Source organism: Cygnus atratus, chromosome 5 (genome assembly GCF_013377495.2).
Source record: "Cygnus atratus isolate AKBS03 ecotype Queensland, Australia chromosome 5, CAtr_DNAZoo_HiC_assembly, whole genome shotgun sequence".
Classification (NCBI taxonomy): Eukaryota; Metazoa; Chordata; class Aves; order Anseriformes; family Anatidae; genus Cygnus; species Cygnus atratus.
The window spans coordinates 30,963,381-30,980,360 of NC_066366.1; the positions used below are offsets into that span (position 1 = coordinate 30,963,381).

Consider the following 16,980-nt stretch of genomic DNA (forward strand, 5'->3'; position numbering starts at 1 on the left):
AAAAGCAGTTTAAGTGAGTACAAGAGTTCTGAATAATTAATGTTGTGTGTACAGTATTATATTTTGGACATAAGGACCAATTGTCCTTTAACTGTTTGTATTACACTGTGATCAGTTCCCAGGCAAAGGAAGGCTTATGTTATGGAAAAAAGTCTGTACTCATTTTGTTGTCCTAGTCATTCCATGAACTGTCACCTGGAAATAAATTTGCTTAAGGGCTAATTGTCTTTAATTGTGATAATTCTGTTATCCTCTCTGTTTCCTCTCTTGACATAAATTGGTCTGATAGGAAAACTGATGAATATATAATTTCATGAAATATGTTGCAATTAAAATGTTTTTTACTTGTTTAGGAGAGTAATAAAGAAAAATTCCTTGCGCAGAAAATGACCTTACTGCCACCTATAGAGCTGCACTGCTGAAGGATTCATCCCTTGAATGAGTAAGGGAAAGCTTGCACCTTAACTGTACGGTATTGACTATTCATTTGCTTCAGTGGGGTACAGAGCACGCTGCAACCTTCTTAAATTCTTTACCAGCATTATAAACTCTTCAGCTACTATGCTGAAAGCAACAGCTGGCTGTATTTCTGTAATATAAATGGGACTGAGTTTTTATGAACTTTTTATTCATCTGTGGAGTTGTGAATGGATCTAAACAATCTGAATTCAAGTCCTCCAGAATTCAGAGAAGTTTCAGTTTTGGTTTTGTTCTGAGTACCCCCTCTGTGAAATGTGTATATATGTCTGTCCAAAAAGTCCTTTTATCATAGAATCAGAGAACAGTAGAGTTGGCAGGGACCTTTAAAGGTTGCCCTCTGCAAAAATGTCATTTTATTCCATATGAATTTGAAGAAGGTAACCTAAACTGCACATACCAGAGCATGTTTTCTGTCAGTAGATAAGGAGTATTAAGATACTTATCCACTACTGTACATTAATAAGTCTTCACAATTTTTCAGTTTCACGGTGTTAAGGTCATTAGAGTACACATTAGAACAATGAAAAACAATCTATAACACACTGTGAATAAAAGCTTTAAGCACTGCATGACAGTAAACGTGCAGTTGTATAAGCATCTGATACAGTTGTGATTTAGCAGAAGCACAAATCAGCTTTAAACATAGGTTAGGGAAATAAGACTGTGAGCAGAAATAAATGGAAAATTCATCATTTGTCCTTATTAAGCATTGGTATGACTGAGTGTAATTCAGTGTTGGTGTCTCACTCAGGGTTGCAGCCCATACTGCAAGAAGAATGTGGAGCAAGGAGAGGTGTTTCAAAGGAGGACCACATAAAAGACCCATGGGATAGGAAGGAAGGCTTAATTTAGAGGAGGTTAAAATTATTTGATCCCTGTGTTTAGATGCTTAAATGAGGTAAAATTACCAGGAATGGAATTCAGTTTCAAAAAGTGTGACAATTCCTGTAGTAAGAAACTAAAATTAGACAGATTAAACCTTGAAACAAAACAAGTCCTGCTTGCTGTGAAGGAAAGGACTTGCTGGGACGTGTTATCAGGGAAGGCAGGGGACTCCTCATCATTTCAAGTCTCATGCATCAAGTACATCTGTGTATTCACTGAGGGGATCAAGGGTGGCCTGAAGAGGTAGAAGTTCAGGCTAATTTCAAGCTTCCTGGCCTTGAATTCTGAATACCTGAATACTCAGGCTCCTTTATCTGGGGTCTTGAAGAACCAGGTTGTCCAAATTAACCTCAACATGTTCATAAAATTTGTGTTTCTTAAGTAAAACAGTGCTTGCTATTCTACGTGCACTGTAATAGGGCTAGCTCCTTAAGCTTCAGGAGGTGTTTAGCACCTTGCCTTCAGGGCTCAGGAGAGAACTTTTGCTTCCTGTGTGTGGTTGTTTAATGCGTCATGGGATTTTGGTGTTTTGAATATCAGAGAATGATGATGTAAAATAGATTTTCTTGCTTTGTAATAATATTGGATGTCAAGAGATTTAACAAGGAATTAATGTACTGGAATAGGATTGAGGAATTGTGCATAGATGAAGATTTTGTGATCCTGGCCATGCAGATATTATCTACAGCAACAGTACTTTTACCATATTTCTTAAAATATGGTATGGTTCTGTGGGTGTACGTATTGTAACATTGCATTCTGGGCCAGTTACTGATGCTCCCTTAGCGTGCTCAAGACTCCATGAATCGATAGCTTTCAAAAATGTTTGTCAAAGCTGTGACTATAAATTGTCATTTGAAATGTATCCAAAAAAAATAAATAAATAAAAATCTGATCAGATACCAGATCAAGGCTGATAGCAATACTGATACAAAACTCTAAAACCATTGTTGTCATATCTTTGCTTTAGCAAAGCATTTACTTTTTCTGCAGGTGATGTTATTTCACTTGTTTGAAAGCTTTAGCAAAATTCATTGTTTCCAGTTTTAGATTTTGCTGCAGTGAAATGAATACTTTCTCCATTACTTTTTATAAACAAACACCAGGAAATAAAAAAAGAGTCAAAAAAAGATAAGAGAGTAAAAGTAGTACTTAGTGAAGACCACCCCATAATTGGAAGGTGTTGGAAGGATAAACAAAGGTTTGGGCAAATAGAAAAATCATTGAACGTGCTGTAAACGTGTAATTTTAGAAGTGTTTAATAGACCTTTGTCCCTTTGTTAGTGCTGTTTCATTTTCTCTTTGGCCTACTTAATTCTTGACTGTGTTATGATAACTCTGTTACAAAGGTCAGTAATTATGGTCAGTGGTTTGTAACGCTGAGAGTGTTAACATAAATCACCATGGCTTTCTTTCGAATTTTGACCTTGTCTACAGGGGAGAATTTACCAGCACCAGTACAATTGAAATTGGTTTAGTTCAAGTTGATTAAATTCCAGGGTGGACACTCTTACTCAGAATACACAATCTTAATTTGGTTTCCCTTCATTCATTTAAATTAAACCAATTCAGGCTGTGTATTCATAATGAACATGCTTTCGCAGGTATTTAATCCACTCTAAGTAATTAGGTATAAATTCAAATCTTCAACTAATTCAGATTAATTTTTCTCCAGAGGTTTCTGCTTTGTTTGGAGTTGGTTTGAATGTCAGAATTTACAATTAAAGCAAGAAAGGCTTAAATTAAATAGAAAAAATTAATATGGAAGAATATGAATATGAAAAAAAAATGAACCAAAACACAATCACTGTCACATTAAACCTCTGTCTTTAAAACTAAGGTTTATTAAATAGTGATTTTATTTTTATTTTATTTTATTTTATTTTATTTTATTTTTTGTTGTTGGTTGGTTGGTTTTTGGTTTTGTTTTAAGTATAATTTAACCACAGTAGTAAATTTGGCATTTCTATGTATAAAAATGTATCCTGTTAATTTAAACCAGAATGGTTGTATTGATGTTGTATACCATTGGTGTGCTGAATCAGGGGTAAGAGAATTTTCCACTTTTAGTTAATACTGTTTTGGCAGTGATTGAAATCACTGACGCAAATACACTTTTGAAGAGTCTTACATTGAATAAGAGAGCTTGTATCATTATATCCGTGTAACAAGCACAATTCTAGAAAAGCTCATAGCAAATGAAATAAGCTTTTTGACTGGTTGGAGTGGGTGCTGATGAGAGTCATTATGTATGGACTAAGCTCCAAAACAAAAACTTTTATACTGCTATATAAAATTTGTTTAGAGATTATCACCAAAATTGAAGAATTAAAGTGAATTACTCAACACAATTTTTTTTTCCTTCACCTTTTAGCTATTTGTACCCTGGCATATACTAGTGAAATTGCACTTTTAGACATATTTAATCATAAATAATACTAGCTATGTGAACTACATTGTAAAACATGAAGTAGTTGGTAGGCATTACAATAAATTAAATATAAATTAGAATTTCAATATAAGTATTTATTTCTGTAATTTTGATGTTAATATTTTTTCAAGCTTGTTATTATGTATTACTATTATTTAATCAATTATCTAGTAAGGTATTAATTATTTCATGGTTAGAAAGTTATTATTAAAATTGAAAAATGTAATTATGGTTTACAACAATTTGAAGCTGCCAGCATATTCTTATTCACAATATAAATTTGAAAATGTTTATATTCGCTGGTATTATTTTGAGGGTGAGCTTGGTAGTTTGAGTGTGAGCAGGTTAAAACAATTAAGGAACAATATACTTGGATTGCTTTCTGTACTGGAAGTTGGCTATAATTCTGACGTAAGTCACCATAGGATACAAAAAAGCTAGTTAACATGCTAGGTGAGAAGCACAACAATTTCTGTATTTTATGTCATTCTGTTAATCACTGATATCCTGTGTTCTGCTCTGTTTCTGCAGGCAGTGGTTAAATGGAAGCCACTCCTGGGATCTGGATGGTTTTTGCTGACCCAGACTTCGCATAGCAGTTCCCGCGCATCAGGAGGTTGCAATGAGTGGAGGAGGGGAGCAGCCTGACATCCTCAGTGTGGGAATCTTGGTCAAAGAAAGATGGAAGGTGGTGAGTATGCCTTTCTGCAATTCTTTTTCTCCTTTAAAAATATTCCTGTTAGGATATTGAATCCAATCACCTAGTGATTATCTCAGTCCATTTTGGAAATCGATCAGGCATCTTCTTGAAACTAGTCAGATTGTGAGACTTGTTACTTCTTATAGAATGCTCTTTCAGGACCTTGCTGCTCTTCCAAGTAGAAATGAATTTTGTTTGTTATATTGCAGCAAAGATTTATTCATGGCTGATTTATATCCATTTGATTGTGTGCCCATATTGGCTTTACTGTAAATAGCTCTGTTCCATTTTGGTGTTCATATCCTTTATTTACATCTGGAGAGTCGTAATATCTGTTCTAAACTATTTTTGCTGGGAAATCAAGCAGAGTTCTCATAGTTCCTTCTCCAGTCTCCTGAGCATTTTAGAATTTTGATGCATGTAGATTTTTTTTGAGATTGAAAACAAAACAAAGCAAAGAAAATAATGAAAAACCTAGCTTCATAATAGAATGTTTTTGGTACCTCAGGTCTCTGTGTGTTTAGTAGGCTGTGAATAGACACTGAATCACTATTTTTTGCATCGTCTTTGCTTTGTTATACTCCTATATTTCAATATTTTGTTTAAAATTGTGAAGCTGAACATAGAAGGCACAAATCCATCATTCATTTCAAGTTCATTTAAACAAAATATTTTCAACTATCTTGCGTTCTGTACTTCATTTAAAAATGCAGGAAGCTGATACTAGTTTTGTAGTTTTGTGTAAACAGAATCCAAACCACGTCTTTGGAGTTATAAGTATTTGTAATACACTCTCTCTTATTGTATCCCAATATTAGAGTGAAGTAAAAACTGAAACGATAGTCTCTAGGCAGATCAAATAGTTTAAGATAGGATTAAAAATAGAAAAGAGTATACTAATATGTCACCATCCACAAAACTACTCAGTTGTCTGATTATACGAAACAGTAGAGCTGTTTTCTTCAGGTTTATCTTCTTTCCTAGCTCATCTCATGTAATTATAAATTTTAACTTGTATGTTTTTCAAATCAAATATTACAGGTAGATGAATGCCAAACATTGTCTGTGAGTAACTCTTTAGTTTCTTAATTTCTGTAGTAAACAGTTAGGATTTCTTAATGGCATCTAAGGTGATACACTTTCTGAAATCAGGAATTCATAGGACAGGCTGCCAGGGGGAAAAAAAGGAGCATGGAAATATCAGAAATTCCATAGTGCTTAACATATATACTTAAACATAGTTAATATATTAATATTCTTCTGCTAGATTATGAAGTACTGATGGTTTTTGTTAGTGTTCTTGAAGCAGTAGAATACTTAACAAAAATTCCTTGTGTAGAAAGGTGAGGTGGTATAAGCCAATGGACTTCAAGTTTTAGTTGCAATGAGTACTGACCCCTGTGAGTTCTGTCTTTGTGATTCTTGTGGAGCTCTCTATTATCCTGCTTTATTTTTTTTTTCTCCCATTGAAGGGCACCAGCTCAGTAGTTTGATTATATGAGATTATTTTGTGGCAATCAGTTAAACAAAATATGTGCTCATTCTGGAAATTGTATATATATTTGCAATTGAAGTGTAATTTTCAGAATTTTTGCTGTTCAGGGCCTTGGTCTTTGTAATCATAAAAACATACCTGGAGTTTGTGGACATGAACATTTTAAAAAACTATGCTCAATTAAATTTAATTTTGATGTAGACATTCTTTATGGTAATTCTAGTTTGAAAAGTAGACACAGAAAAGATGTTCTATAAGTGGTTTTTTTCCTCTGTGTCACTCTCTCTTACCAGCTTCTGTGTCTATTAGTATTTGTTTTTTCCCTATGTCAATGTCTTTTCTAGTCCTTCTTTGCTTTTCAACCTAGAGAAACTTGAATGTAATGATAATTGTTTTTAGATGGGTTTAAAATCATCATTCAGTATGCAGTATAATGAAAAACACAAAGGAAAAAAATGTTGGAAATTATTTAGAGTTGAAGCATACAAAGAGAGGAGTGGAAAAGAGGATGGAGAGAATGAGTTTGGAGTGAGAGATGCTGAATGCAAAGATGAAAAGCATTGAACTCATGTACAGAGTGGAAGACCGTGGTGCAGGTGTAAAAGAGAGCAACATCATCCTTGTCAAGGTAGAAGACATTGAGCGGGTATGAGAGGAGACCAATATGAGTGAATAGGAAGATGCTGTTTGAACTCAAAAGCAAAATGGAAGTGACCAGAAGGTGGAAAAGGGGATGAGCTGTTTGAGAGGGAAATGGAGGCAATGCCTTTGTGTGTTGGGATGAGTATTTAGGAAAGCCAAAGCTCAGCATACAGTTGAAACTGGTGAGGGATATGAAAAGCAACAAGAAAAGCTTCTATTGGGACATTTGCAGCAAAAAGACAAAGGAGAGTGTGAGGTCATTGCTGAATGTCATGCATGACATAATGACTAAGGTGGAAAATTCTTTTTCTGCCATCAGAGGTTCATTTGTGCCTGGAATTATTCACTGCCATCATTCTTGGATGTATGTTAATGATTCTGGTGTATTTCATCTGAGGATAGAAATTGATCTGTTTATCAATGTGGTGGCTTGTTCATTTGTTATTTTAGTCCACAAGCACAAAACAAAACAAAACAAACTTTCAGAGGCAGTATTGCTCAGTCCGGCCATTTCTCAAAGCTGGTAAATTGAAGTTATATGATAAACTGTATTAAGTCTGTACAGTGAGTGGCAAGGATGGCTGTGTCATGTCTTTCCTTTTGCTCCTTCCCTTTTCTCACCGTGCTGTCCCCACTGTGCTTATACTAGTGCTTATGCTGAAAACCACAGTCAGATCAAGATCTATGTTTAGCTGTTTGAACCCAGACACTAGCTCAGGGCTCAGGAAGATATTGGTGTTACCAGACCAAGAGGTGGAACATTACCAGACCAAGAGGTGCAGGCCAAATGGCTTGTCAAGCGGACAAATTAGTCACAATACTACATCTTTGATAGATATATGTGCATACAGGCATACAAATACATATATATTGAATCCCATTAAAACCTGCTAGATTTTCCAATGTTTAGATGACTTCTCTTCCCTTTCTGTAAGGACTAATGGTCTGCATATGTTAAATACATCTGAATGTAACCATGTTGTACCGAGTATTTCATGGGACTTGAAAATACTCTATTTCTCATGGTTTGTTGTCATTTTAGCGTTAACACTAAATTCTTACCTGAATACTACCTAAAACAAGCCATGTCCAAAGATACTAACTTCTTATTCAGGGTTTGTGATATTCTGTACCTGAACTTGTTAGTTTTTTTAAATGTGCTGGTTAAGGAGTAGTAGCCTTAAGCCTGTGGTTGTGTTTTCATTACCCTGCTTCAGAGAACGTATACAGGCTGTCTGAGGGGAGATTGAATTTGTCAGCCGCTAGTGTGCTTTTTAGAAGGAAGTGATCATCTGAATTTTCAATCAACAGATGTTGCAATAGAAGCTGATAATTAGGTGAGTTAGTTAAGTTTTAACTTGATGTGGCGTCTATCCAATGCACCGTTTTAAAGTTGGCAATGTGAGGCCAGAGGAAGTGAAAAAACTATTTTGAACCCTATTTTCCTCATCTTAAGAATATTGGAATAAGACTTGCTTGCAATGGTAAAAGGTCTTCAGATCAGAAAATGCATGATGAAATACTGAGTATTGTTGCAATCTTACAGAATAAAAATTTCATGTGATATGACTTGGGTTTAAAAATGCAAGGAAAAAAAGTGAGTATACCTTATTTGATCTGTTTCCTTCTTCTTAGAGGTCTAGACTATTTTTAAAAATGTGTTTTGCTTCTCAGTCAGATGGCTGATTGTCTAGATTAGGAGACATTAGATTCATTTTCAGAATCTGAAGACAGGTCAGCATATTGCTGATCTCTATATCCTCAGAATGTTTCGACAACATCTAATATGGTGTAGGCTTTTTAAAGTGACATTTAGAAAATCATGTCAGTCATTTCAAGGTAAAATATAGTTAAAAATAAAAAAGAAAATAAAGTACTGTATGTTCCTTAGGTTATGTTCATTTTGTCTCTGTTTCTCTTTTATCAATGGTAGGTACAGGAGAGATCACCATATGAAAACATTATGAAATAACATTGACATTTTTGATGCTGAAAGAGACAGGTCATTGTCCCCTGTGAATATTTAAAGCAGAGTGAAAACACAACTATTAATATTTCCTCTGAGTATAGTGTAAACTAGTTAATATGCCAGGAGCATTCTTTTTACCTCCTCCTAAAACAGATGCATGTTGCAGTGGTGCCTGTTTCTTTGGAATGTCTGTTAATAAGAATAGTGTTAGTGAACCATAAGTAGATGAGTAACATTTAATATACATATTCAAAGGTAATCTTAGCCTTTTTTTTTTTCCATTTATGATTTAGCTTTTGTGTGAGTCACTGCACAGAATAGAAATCTCTGGCTTTTTGCACTAAGTACAAGAAGTTGCATACCTTTTTATTGTGTATTTCTGAGAAAAAAAGAAAAAGATGGCATATTTTTAAATGCACTGTGCGTTTGTATTTGAAGGTCTCTGGGTAGCATATGGCTATTTGAGGAAAGTATATATTCAGCATGCTGACTCTGGTCAGAATCATGCTGGGAATTGTACTCTTATAGTGTATTAAATGAAGGAATTTTAGCGCAGATGGACATCAGGTATATTAACTTGTTTTCCTTCCAAATTGTCTGTGGTTAACCATACCTTTTTAGAGTTTTCAGTAGCTCTTTTACTTACTCAAGGATACAATTATATTCGTTTAAAATCTGTTAGTAACACAACAGTGTTTTCAGTTTGAAAGACAGGGCAAAGAAGTATTGATGTTTTGTTCCCTTTTTTCTCCCAATTTTTTAATCTGTTTTTGTTTGTGTTTGTTTTTTTCAATGTAGTTAAGGAAAATAGGAGGTGGAGGATTCGGAGAAATTTACGATGCGCTGGACTTGCTTACTCGGGAAAATGTTGCGTTGAAGGTCGAGTCAGCTCAACAGCCAAAGCAAGTACTGAAAATGGAAGTAGCTGTGTTGAAGAAATTGCAAGGTAAGACTATACCCTGGATATGGAGGAGGTAGCATGTCAGTTTATACTTAAAAAAAAAATCACAATAATCTCTATTTAGTCATAGTTCAAGTTAATATTCCCCATATTTTCCAAATTTTTGATAAACGGTTGTTAAGAATGGAATAGATGCTCATTCAGCTTCTGAAAGTTTTGCTACAATGAACTTTTACTTTGAAACAGTATGACATGAAAATAAAAGGAACAATAAATAATTAAATCGCTTGCAAAACCTGTGCTCAACTGTAGTTTATTCTGGATCTATATACTCTCCTTAAGTTTTTTGCTCTAGACTTATTTGTTGGTAATACAAAGAAAGGAGACCATCTTAAAAAGAGAAAACAAAACAAAACTATCTAGCATTGAATATTTGAGTGTCCTTAACATACCAACAAGGATAAGAATATTTGTATTTCTTCTTTCTTGGCAATACTTGCAAAGGCTACTTTAAGGTTGAAATGGGAAGCATAATAAAACCAAAACAAACCCCACAATTTAAAAATCTTTTGTAGAAGAAATAATTATTAGTATGTAAAATCCTGAAATACTTTCAGGGTTCAGTTCGTTGACCATTCAGGATGATGGCTTTGAATAGTCACACTTGATGCACCTTTTAATACTTTAATGTCTGAAGCTATTAATACAGAGAAATATGCAGTGGCATCTCTTCACTGCTGTATGTATTATATATACGATATACAAGATTCAAAATAAAGTTTCAAAGGTGACTTTTTTCTTTAAACAATTTATGTTGAATCTGGAAGATTTGACTGATATATCAGTCCCTATCAGCAGCCAGATTTTTTTGCAACTCCGAGTTCGAATAAAACAAAATCTGCATTACATATGGTGCTGCCTAATCAGCTATAGAGGTTACATTGCAACAGAAATTGACAGCCTCTATAGATTTAAGAGGGCAAGCATGTCACATGTGATAGTGTTAACTGTTCCTACGTTCATGTCTTTTTAAAGACTTTCACAACAGCATCTAATATTATTTACATAGTTGAGCAAGAAGCTTCAGGGGGTTCTGTATTAGTTTTCTTTGAATTGTAGCTTTTCCAGTTCAGAGACACCAATCCTAAATTTAGAAACCATTGGCCAGGGTTGCTGAAATAAATTAGTTTAGAAATTGTGAGTTTTGAAGAAAAAAATACTTTGTAACTCCTAGGTTTTTAAATGCTCAGAATTAATTTTTCTACTTTTTTTCTGTATACATAGGTCTCATTCCATTATTAGTATAGATGAAACAGGAGAGAAATAATATCTGAAATAAAATTGTGGAATTTGCTTACTTTATGATGCCAATGTATTTGTAAAAATGTAGCCCGTATCCAACTGCGTAGCTGAAGTTCTATTTACTTATTTATGGCATTCATGTTGTTCAATTTGTATTTAAAATGTTGCATATAACCTTCTACTTTGAATTCAAGTGTAGTGAAGTGTGATTTCAAAGGTTGCAAAGTTTATTTTTCCTTAAAAACTTACAATTTTTTAACCTTTTGGCTGTGACAAGCATTTGTCAATATTGCTACAAGGCTTTACAGAAGCTATAATTTTCATATCGTTCTTCCTTTGGGAGTATAACTCTGAAGTTTTCCTGTGGAAAAGTCTCTAGTTCTGCTGAATCCTGGGAAATGCTGTCTACATGAAAAGAACGGAATAATGAGGCAAATAATCCAAATAATGTAAAATCCAAATAAAGAACTCTCACTTTTTGTTATTTATTTCCTCAATGTTATTTTTTTCAGAAAAAATAATAAATGGAAGTTTTCATATAACTTAAAACCTGATTTCTTTACAAGTTCTTTGGAAGGCGTTCTTTTGACAACCTTCCTTATGAGAAAACAATCTAGAGTATTCCTTAATTCTTCTCTCTAATCATTCTCTTACACATCTTAAAAATACCAAAAAAAAAAAAAAGGGGGTGGGGTTGAGAAGAAAAACCAACAAACAAAAAGAAAAAAACCTGTGCTTTTATGACAGTAATGCTAGCAGTGACTGTTAGTCAGTCATTGCTGTGCAAGTGTAACTGTTCTGCCTTTAGATAGGGAACATTGTGGATGATCAGGAAAGTGGCTTCAGTAACGAATGTGTAAACGGTAAACTTCGTGGGTGTATTAAGATCTATAGTTTGCACAGATAAGTAACTTAATTTTTGCATGTGTATATTTTTATACATGCTTGAAGGATTTTAATCAAATAGGATGTTGGATTATGGTAGAGAAAACTGGTTCACATAAAATCTTGGTTCCTAGAAGCCATTTCTATTAATTTATCTACCTTTGCACGTTTTTAGAGTGTAAGAGCTAAAAATTTATTGCAGAAGGAAGAAAAATGGACAAAGTGAGGAGTAGAAAAAAACTTTGTTCTTGCTTCTTGAAGAATATTTTTTATTAAATGCTTCATTTATTGCACAGATTTTTTTTTCTTACTTTTGATATACATATATATATTTTCTGGAGACTCACAGGTTCAGAGGAAGTGAAAATGTAGACAATTTTCTTAGGATATTTTTGTAACTACCTTCTAATAGTGCATGTCCTCTGATACCAATTTTTATCTTGTTCTATCCTTTTTTTGGTGTGTATGTATGTAACTATGTATGTATATATAGTTATTATTCTGTTCTCAAAGGGCTCATGTTCTCTTACTTTCAAGCTGTTCTAGTTATCTTGGACATAAATCAGAGGAATGAATGTAATTGTCATAAAAATCTTTTTTTTGCAAACATCGGGCAGGTTTGATCTGTGAATAGTATGTAATGAAAGATATGGTGTTTACCTCACTGCTGGCATGAACTGACAGTATTGTTCAGAATTCTCTTGATGTGTGGAGCTGACTTATTTAAATATATATATTTATTATCATATATAACTTCTGGGGAATTTGTGAAAAAACAGGCTTTTAGGGAGGAAATAAGCAGGTGTAATGTGTCCCAATAAAGCAAAACAGACCTTTCAGTCTTTCCTAGAACTATGCACATTCTCATGGTTATGATCATACTTCAGAGTGTTTCTGAATTAGAATCTTATTTCACATAAACTGTGAAACTGAAGTGAGCATAACTTTTGGCAGAATTGCAGGGATGTACTATTTTTTATTATTTTTGCTTCGAGAAATTTTGAAAATTTAAACAGTGTGGTCATTCATTGCAGGGTTGAAATGAGTCATAACTTTATAGGTATGCAGTGCAGTGAATAAAGAAAAACTTCAAAGAAGCTCTTTTAAGACCCTGATCTATGCTTAAATATGTGAGTAGCTGTATGACTTATCTGTTAATTATGAGGGAGGAGTGTGTTCACTGATATGACCATTTATTATAGTTCAGTCATTGATCGCATCCTTGATTTATTTATTTATTTTTTCTTGCCAGTGATGCTGTCTCCTAATTTTTGTTATCAGAATACCATTTAACTCTTTAAACACTGTTTTTAAGAGAAATCTTCTGCAACAGATGGTTATTTTATTTAATCATGTTGTTTGGCCATCTGTTCACAGAGTCAGATCAGAGAAGACAGATTTGTCAAATCTCACTCAGCGAGAGTGAGACTCCCTCAGTTGGTTTCTGTCTCACACAACCTCAACGACTTTTATCTCACTCATTTACAGCTCTGCAGCATAATTTAATGATGGGTTGCTTCTGGTGTGGGCCACAGAGCTATCTGTAGTGATACAGTGCAGCTCGAGGAATGGTCTTTAGTCCTCATGCTCTCCCTAGGAACCTTTTTAAGGGCACGGCCATTCACTGCAGCCTACTACTGTCTTTTTCTCCCCATGCTCTACAATCACAGGCTCACAGTTGTGTTACACACTGAGAGAAAAGGACCTCAAGGTATCTACAAAGTTGTAATAGGTATGTGTAGCCATACTAAAGTGGAAGAGAATTAGGTTATTTGAATAATGTGTACATTTTCTACTTTTGTCCTTTGCCATTTCATCAGTTCTTTATGAAAGTTAGTTTCCAAAGAATTTACTATACAACTGGAGTTGTTGCTTCAGTTAAAATGGGGTTTCCTTGAACAAACCAAGTTCTGGATGCTTACTGAATTTCTTAGATAAAAATCTGACCGCAAAAAAGTGGACTAATATGTGTTTCTCTGAGCATGTTCCTTCAGCATACCCACAGTGACTGTAAAATGAGTCATAAATATTTGAGATGAAACTTCATTAACTGGGAGCTGCAGCAATGAATATACAAAATTTCATCTTGAGAATTTTGCTGCAAATCCTTCATAAAATAATATTGCTCATCTACTTAAATTGGACTAGATGATCTTGGAGGTCTCTTCCAACCTAGACGATTCTGTGATTCTGTGATTACTTATAGCTTAGCACTTACATATTTGCAGAAATTGTAGAGGTTTCTTTTAAAAGAATGTTTTAAAATTATTGCAATTAATCCTTTTTTTTTTTTTTTTAAGAAGATAACCTTTTTAAATTGTGTGGCAGAGAGTTTCCTAAGGAGACAATAAACAGGCAACCATTCTTCTGTCAAGTGAAGTGAGAATATTTAGAAGCTATATGACTAAGTTCTAGGGTTTTGATGGAGATTTTCTTGTTGCTTGCTAGATATTTAAAGGAATAAAACCACAGATTGTCATTGTTGTTGCTGAATTTGTTTCTGTTTATTCCCTCAGGAAAAGATCATGTCTGTAGATTCATTGGATGTGGAAGGAATGACCGATTTAACTATGTGGTCATGCAGTTGCAGGTCAGTGCAACTTATTTTCATATGCTTGCTATAATTCTCTCAGAAAGGAGAAAGTTTGTATCCTTAGAAAGGCCTGACTATTGAAAGAAAGGTGTTTACTGAGATAATACACATTTCTTTGAAGGCTTCACTGGAAAATAATGTAAAACATAGCATGTTAGTCTGTTCATTTTGTTTACCTTTTTGCATGAAATTTAGAACAAACAAAAAACAAAACAAGGGGGGGGGGCAGGATAAAATCATAGAATCATAGAATATCTTGAGTTGGAAGGGACCCATACGGATGATTGAGTTCAACTCTTGGCTCAACATGGGACCACTGCAAAATCAGACCCTATGTCTGAGGGCATTGTTCAAATGCTTCTTGAACTCCAACAGGCTTGGTGCTGTGGCCGCTGCCCTGGGGAGCCTGTTCCAGTGCCCAACCACCTCCCAGTAAAGAACCTTTTTCTAGCACCCAGCCTGACCCTCCCATGTCCCAGCTCCATGCTGTTCCCTTGGGACCTGTTGCTGTCCCCAGTGAGCAGGGCTCAGCACCTGCCCCTCTGCTCCCCTTGTGAGGAAGCTGCAGGCCGCCATGAGGCCTCCCCTCTGCTCTGTGCTGAACAAACCAAGTGACTTCAGCTGCTCCTCATACATCTTGCCCTGTAGACCCTTTGCCATCTTTGTAGCCCTCCTTTGGATGCTCTTTAATGGTTTTATGTCCTTCTTATATTGTGGTGCCCAAAACTGCACACAGTGCTTGAGGTGAGGCTGCACCGGCACAGAGCAGAGTGGGACAATCCCTTCCCTCAACCAGCTAGCCATGCCATGCTTGCTGCACCCCAGGATACAGTTGGCCCTTTTGTCTGCCAGGGCACACTGGCGACTCATATTCAACTTGCCATTGACCATAAACCCCAGATCCCTTTCTGCAGGGCCTCTCATCCCCCAGACGGTGCATATTGCCAGGGTTGCCCCTTCGCAGGTGTAGAATCTGACACTTGCTCTTGTTAAACTTAATATTGTTGGTGATTGCCCAGATCTCTGTAGAATCACTGTATAATGGGTGATTAGAATCTAAGATTATGGTATTATTGTCCTTTATCGTCTTGGTGAATACAAATGCCGGATAAAGAAGGGGGCTCTAGTGAACATGCTGCTGAAGAAAGAAGTGAGCTCCATTTCATATTGTTTGTCATCTGTTAATTAGATAGACCAACAGTTCTGTGGTGTCATGGGAGCGTATTTCCTGAATTGTATGTATATATTTCATCTGTTTGGTTAAGTCATCTCAGTATAATTAAATAAATTACATACTTTTCCATAAAGAAGTGAGCGTAAAGAAGTCTTTATCTTCTCTCTGATCTTTCTTCAAGTGTGCCACAGATACGACATTATCTAGTGGAGAAATGCATTCGTTGTTAGTTTGGTCCATGTTATTTAGGCATAGAAAGATACTAAGTGCATGTTTTCAAAAATAGATTTTAAATTTAATGTTGGAGATCCTTAGGGACATGTGTTCATTAGTTGAGATGTGTTATCCCTGAATATGAAAGCAAGTAATAAGAGTATTTCAACCATTAACAGCTGAAGAAAGGATAGGAAAACTATGCTCTGTGGATGTTGGTATTAGTCTTTTTTGTTTTTGTTTCTTTCTTCTGAAAATATCCTTTTAATTTGACCAGGGTCGGAATTTGGCAGACCTGCGTCGGAGCCAGTCTCGAGGAACATTCACGATTAGTACTACTCTGCGGCTTGGGAAGCAGATTTTGGAATCTATTGAAAGTATTCACTCTGTGGGATTCCTGCACAGGGACATAAAGCCGGTAAGTCTGCTCATTACAACAAAACAGGCAAGTAATATGTGGGCATTAGATGGCAGCAGAAACAAGGATGGGTTATATACCAGATGATAAAATGAAAAAATGAGGAAGGATAGAAAACTGAATGTTTATTGATCAGGGCAGAATTTTCCTATTAATGCATTGAAATGCAACCATAATAACCTTGGTCTTTGTCACAATTGTCTTCAGTACTTAACCCTTCTTGCAATTTCATTAAGTTGGAAGCTGACATTTCCAACTCTTGTCTGTAGCATCATGCAAGCACAAGTGTTTGCATGTTGATCACACATATTTCAATTCATAGGTTCAATTGGTTTTTATCCTCAACCTTTGACATGAAGCAACTGCTCTAAATAAATCTAAGTACACACTTTGGTAGTTTTTAGGGGGAAAAACCAAAGCAGTTGAATTTACTCTTGCAGCTTTGTATTTCTACTGAAAGAGATTTTATATGCTTGAAACTTTGCTTCAAAATTTTTATCTTGCAGATTATTAAAACACTAGAGTTTTAGGAAATAGTGTATTATGTTTTTTGCATATTTCTAATGAGAAGCTGGAAACAGGCATTTTACCTTTCTGGGGTATTGCAGTGATGAATTTTCCAGTGTGGACCTTATCTACTGTAACCTTTGGAATCAGTCAAGCTGAAGCATAGACTATATTATATGTTAAAAGAAAAAACAAAAAAGCAACCCTCCCTCCTAAGAAATAACTGTTACATTGTTCAAAGGAATTCCTGAATGTTCCTTTTGTCTTCTTACGGCTCTTTCTGTGTAGCTTTTGGCTTAATTTCTGATGTATATTAGTAGTAACTAGTACTGTTGAAATGGAATCTATGCATTCTTCTTCAACAAGGTATTCTAGGCAGTCACTG

General features: G+C 35.1%; 1 protein-coding gene across 8 annotated transcripts in view; it reads left to right on the forward strand.

Moving 5' to 3' along the window:
• The window catches only part of TTBK2 (tau tubulin kinase 2), a 91,384-nt gene that overhangs the window by 17,974 nt on the left and 56,430 nt on the right, over nucleotides 1–16,980 (forward strand). For 5 of the 8 annotated variants that reach the window (XR_004777615.2, XM_035539747.1, XM_035539751.2 and 2 more), the window contains exons 2-6: nucleotides 354–442; nucleotides 4,328–4,487; nucleotides 9,401–9,548; nucleotides 14,207–14,280; nucleotides 15,948–16,088. Coding sequence is in view for 7 of the 8 variants with exons in the window: in XM_035539747.1 (XP_035395640.1) it covers nucleotides 4,419–4,487; nucleotides 9,401–9,548; nucleotides 14,207–14,280; nucleotides 15,948–16,088 (432 nt within the window). In the remaining variant the exon portion in view is untranslated. Of the gene's footprint in view, nucleotides 1–353; nucleotides 443–4,327; nucleotides 4,488–9,400; nucleotides 9,549–12,799; nucleotides 12,821–14,206; nucleotides 14,281–15,947; nucleotides 16,089–16,980 lie in introns of those variants that run through there. The other 3 variants (XM_035539748.1, XM_050711085.1, XM_050711087.1) reach the window with 2 other exon arrangements.